We start from the raw sequence: 5,348 nt of genomic DNA, 5'->3' as shown, positions 1-5,348 counted from the left end.
TAACTAGACCAAGTCTGTGGCATTTTACATGAACTAGTTATTATGGAACACCCTTTTTGCTTTTAATTTTTTGGGGTGAACCCCCTTTTTTTTTATCATATCATTTTCAAATGGAGACTTGAATCCTATTTCCATGGAAGATTTCGAGAATATAAATTTTATTTTCAGAATTTTAAATAGAGAAGGCAGAAACATGAGAGGGAAAACATAAAACCAAGTCTAGTTATTTATTTTAAAATAATTTAATTAGCTTTAAATTGAATTAAAGAAGAGGTTGTGTATGTTTGTGTATAGTAATATTTATACATCTTTAAAATTTGATAATGTGAATTATAAAAATAGGATAAAGCTTGAAACAACAAACATGACTAGCACGACTTGAATCCAAGCCAATGTATTATTATTTTATTAGTGTCTAAAATAAATATTTTAAAATCATCCTAAAAACCCAATCATTGTTGAAAAGAATCAAAGTTTTGGAGTTTTGATTTTCATTAAATTATTTTTAATTAAGAAAACTAAATATATATATATATATATATATATATATATATATGAGAAAGGCTAATATTTGGTGCACCAACATTGTACTCTCTTTTTGTCACAAATAATTTTAAAATATTACCATGTGTTTCTCTATTTCAAATATTTATTTTTTTTAATATTTCACAAATGTTCTATAGGACACTTGTCAACTCCTAATCCTACTTATGAATCGATTCCATTGTTCCAATTATTCATTCTCCAATTAAAAAAAAAAAAGTCTTTGGAAAATGTATTCCATGATTACTTCGTCCTCAACCTTCCTGAGCAAAGAGATTTAAGCAATCTCAAGACAAAGCATTAGTCGGAATCACAACATTTTGAATAAAAAACACATTGACAATCTATATGGAAGTCAAAGAAACAAGTTCACTTTTCTGATTATTGTTTATTCTGTCCGTAAACCGGTGTGGGAATATGACATTACAAAGATCCTTCAAATAAACGTAAAAAAGAATGAACAAGCCCAAGCTGGACATATATTGTATCCAATACTTATCATGTCCAAATAACATTTAAAGTACTACTTTTTTCTTAAATAACATAAATGTTCCAAAAAAATCATGTGTATCTTTCAAATGTAAAACTTAAAAGAATACATAAATAGGTTAAACATCCCAACTGCCTTTCAATAATGTCACAAAATAACTAGCATGCATTATCCAAGCAGATTTCTAGCTAGACTTGCAGGGTACTATAGAAAAGGAGTATAAAGAGCTCAACAGGTAGGTAATGAAAAGCAATTTGATTTATGCATTGCTAATATGTTGGAAAGACTAGAAATTGCAAAATTTCTTTTTCTTTGTTTCAAGTTCAACTTTTGGCACACCCTAGTTTTTAAGTTATATAAATCTATGTGCTGGACGGCCTTATGATTAGGATTCAGATTATTTTTACCTGTATTGGTTGCAATTGTTGAAGGTGCAGCAACTTCAAAGAGAACTACAAGTTCCCCAGTATGAAGATACAGATGCTATTGCCAGAGTCAGATCACCGGAGTTTTACAAGAATAATTATCAAAATGGGTAGATTCTCGATTCTAAGAGGGGGAAAATCTCCTCCTGTCAGTGATTACGGTTTTTTTCCATGGTCTTCTTCAACTTGTGCAACCCTCCACCTGCTTACTCAGACCGTTCAACCTTGCTTTCTATAATTGAAACCTGGACTCTATTTCCTTTATAAACAAAATTCTGATTACTTCGTAGCTGAGATGAGCCTAAACTTAGACAGTTTTGAGTTTGGAAGGTTTGAGTAGAGAGGCTAGAAATCAAGATATAATGCTCTGATATTGAATCAAGAACTGTCAACCCTTCTTTCTCTCTGATGTTTACGTTGCAGTTGCAACCACCATATATTATGCACCCTTATATACTGCCTTTTAACTGCCTGTACAGCATATAATGCCCATGAAATCCCAGATCATTTCCACAAGCAAGAAAGGGTAAGACTGTAAGTTAAAGAAGTTACTTTAAGAAGCCATCATTTCAGATCTCAAGAGCTCCAAGATATCATAAATCTCAGCTAATTTTGAGTGTGTTCCATCTTCCGAATAAAAAGAATATAGATGGTTTCTCACCTCAACCCAACTGCAGCCACCACTCTTTTTCAATCCCTTCTCCCTCATTAATTTCCTAACATTTGAAACATCAACCCATCTTCCGGCTGAAGCATATATGTTTGACAACAAGACTAATCCAGCGGAGTTTTTCTCAGCAAATTCAACAAGTTTTCTAGCCGTTCTCTCAGCTATCTCCTCATTTTTGTATGTCTTGCAACCACTTAGTAGAGCTGCCAGTGCATTAGCTTCAGGTTGAAATGGCATGGAATTTATCAACTCTTCAGCTTCATATAAGCGTCCAGATCGAGACAGCATATCTACTACGCACGTGTAATGTCTTTCTTTTGGCTTTAGACCATATACTGACTCCATTGCACCAAAGAACTCAAGTCCTTTATCAACTAACCCGCAATGAGAACATGCAAATAAAACTGATAAAAGCATGAACTCATTAGGAGCAACAGAGGAACTTCTTTTCATTTCTTCAAACAAGGAAAGAGAACCATCTGCAAAACCACTTTCTGCAAGGCCTTGAATCATAACAGTCCATGAAAATTCATTTCTCTCTGACATTCTATCAAAGACCTGCTTAGAGCTTTCAATATCACCAGATTTTGCATACATATCAGTTAAGGCAGTCCCCAAGTAAACATCATAATGAAACCCTAGTTTTAAGATCTTTCCATGGATATCCTTGCCTTTTTCCAACGAAGCCACACTTGCACAAGTAGAAAGCACACTTGAGAAAGTGAGCTTTGTTGGAGTTTCCCCAGACAAAAGCATTTCATTGAATACTTCAAACACCTTATCAAATTGCTTATTTTCTACATAGCCACCAATTATAATACCCCAGGAGACGTTACTTCGAGTAGGCATGTTATCAAAGAAATACTTAGCTTCATCCATTTGTCTATTCATACTATAGCCACCAAGCATAGCATTCCATGAAACCACATTCTTCTTTTTGATGGAATTAAAAATGAATCGCCCATCTTTAGTATCTCCACATTTACAGTACAAATCAACAAGAGAACTACTGATGAAAATGTCTCCCTCGATCCCAATTTTCTTAACATGAGCATGGATGTTCCTCCCTGCTTGTAAATTCTTAACGTTAGACAATGTACTAAGAATGCAAGAAAAACAAGAGATAGTCGGCCTAAGGCCTTCTTGAACCATTTGTCGAAAGAGTTTCAAGGCCTCTAGATGATCACCACTCTGACTATACCTAGCAATAACTGCACTCCAAGAAACTTCATTTCTTTCTGGCATCTCATCAAAAATCCTCCTTGCCTCTCCCAAGTCCCCCATCTCCACATACATGTCCAAAATCGCTGTCCAAGAGATGACATCTCTTGTTTCCATGCGATCAAACACCCTCCTTGCCAAATCAAATTCATGCATCCTTAAACAAAATGTTATCAAAGAGTTACAAACCGAGACATTATCCTCAAACCCGGTTTTCACTATCAGTCCCAAAACACTCATTCCCAAATCAAAGTCCCCAGTTTCTATACACGCGCTAATCACAGAAGTAAAAGTAACTTGATTAGGCTTAACCCCAGATTCAAGCAACCTTAAAAAAAGTTTCAAACCACGAAAACTGAACCCGTTTTTCAAGAACCCACTTATCCCAGCGGTCCAGGAAACCACATTCTTGAATGGGTTCATTTCAAAATACCACATTGATTCTTCCCATCTTCCATATTTCATGAAACCTGAAATCAACGTAGTCCACGTAACCTCGTTTCTTTCAGGCATTTGATCGAACAGTTTTCGAGCTTCAACCAAATTTCCCCATTCTGTATTAGCTTTAATCAAACAGTTTTGGACAACTAAATCAAACCCATTAAACTCTTTCACTATCTGATTAGCTTCAGCTAATTTCCTAAAATCAAGGTACATTATTAACATCTTGATAGCTATAAATTTCTCAGAAAAAATACCCTTCTTCAGTAAATGGCTATGAAGGACAGTTCCTTCAGTGACCAAGCCTTTTTCTGAGAAATTCTTTAATAAAGAAGCACATTCTTTAATATAAGAGTTGAAGTTTTGGCTTGGGTTTGTTAAGAAAAGGGCTTTCAATGCAGTTTTCATGCTACGAAATTGGAAGGGGAAAGAGATCGGGAAGGAGAAGTATTTGACGAATTATAGGGGATGGTGGCTATAAAATACCTAAAAATTGTAGGGGAAGGATTTGATGAATATTATTTAAAAAATTACTGGATTAACCCCCCCGCGTCTCTTTTTTCTCCCTATATAATCCCCTCTCTCTTTTAAATTTCTCTCAATTCTCTATTCCATTCTCACTCAATTTTTATTTCTCTTTCAACGTTGACATCAAATCAAGAAGGTGTCCCTCGGTTTAATGTTGGACGACATATCGTTGGTGAGTCAATGTGATTAGTAATTTTCGTATTCGGTCCACTAAAAAATAAATTGACATGATCAATAAAGTGAGTAGTTGGATCTATTAAGGGAGTTGACAATCAAGTTTAAACAACTCACACAATTGAAGCTATCGATTTGACTCGGATTCTTCTAGTTTGTAAAGTTGCCAAGGAATTAAATCATAGACGTTGATTTCAAGGTTAATTTTCAAGTTGCTCCTGCAATTAATTTACAACTATGGAAGGACTGGCGTTTGAGGCTATTCCTCAATCGATATAACTGTTTAATCGACTGGAGGAGAAAATTTTATTATCTAGGATCAATTCAAAACTGGAATCAAAATTATTCCTATTTCTTCAAATGTAATTTCATTATATTTTTTTGTTGAGTTTTCATATTTATTTAATTTTTATTATTTATTTTATATTCAGATTTAACCCTCTTTCTTTTATTTCGTGAGTGAATTCGTATAAATCTTGGTAGTATGAAATCATAAAATAGGTTAGTCCAGTCTCTGTAGGATCGATCCTACTTCATATACTGAAAATTTTAAATTCAATTAATTTTAGGCATAAAATTTTATTTTTGGTGGATTCGACACCCATCAATAAGAGAACAATAATCCCACTGATAAAACTATTGATAGTTACAAAATTTACGAATTAGTAGAATTAAGGAGACCCAATTGGAAAAAAAACTAGTTATTTTTATAACTTGTTGTATACCTAATATAGTCTGATTTTGATTTAGACCTAAGGTTTCATTGTTTTTATAAGCCATAAGGATTGGAATTATGAACTCCGGCATGATAGAAGAGATGTGTAACGACTTGATTTTTATCAATGTCGGAAAAATC

At 33.9% G+C, this 5,348-nt stretch overlaps 1 protein-coding gene across 1 annotated transcript; it reads right to left on the bottom strand.

The window, feature by feature from the left end:
* Positions 1 to 1,057: 1,057 nt before the first annotated feature.
* LOC108483198 (pentatricopeptide repeat-containing protein At2g13600-like) lies at positions 1,058 to 4,434 on the bottom strand. Its single transcript, XM_017786467.2, has one exon. The coding sequence runs from the start codon at positions 4,196 to 4,198 to the stop codon at positions 2,012 to 2,014; it is 2,187 nt and encodes a 728-aa protein (XP_017641956.1). The 5' UTR covers positions 4,199 to 4,434; the 3' UTR covers positions 1,058 to 2,011.
* Positions 4,435 to 5,348: the final 914 nt, after the last annotated feature.

This window comes from Gossypium arboreum, chromosome 7 (genome assembly GCF_025698485.1).
Source record: "Gossypium arboreum isolate Shixiya-1 chromosome 7, ASM2569848v2, whole genome shotgun sequence".
Taxonomy (NCBI): domain Eukaryota; kingdom Viridiplantae; phylum Streptophyta; class Magnoliopsida; order Malvales; family Malvaceae; genus Gossypium; species Gossypium arboreum.
This window is presented reverse-complemented; position numbering and strand designations above follow the sequence as displayed.

Excerpts from the sequence above, each read along its gene's own strand:
- LOC108483198 (XM_017786467.2), bottom strand. The coding sequence starts at position 4,198 with ATGAAAACTGCATTGAAAGCCCTTTTCTTAACAAACCCAAGCCAAAAC.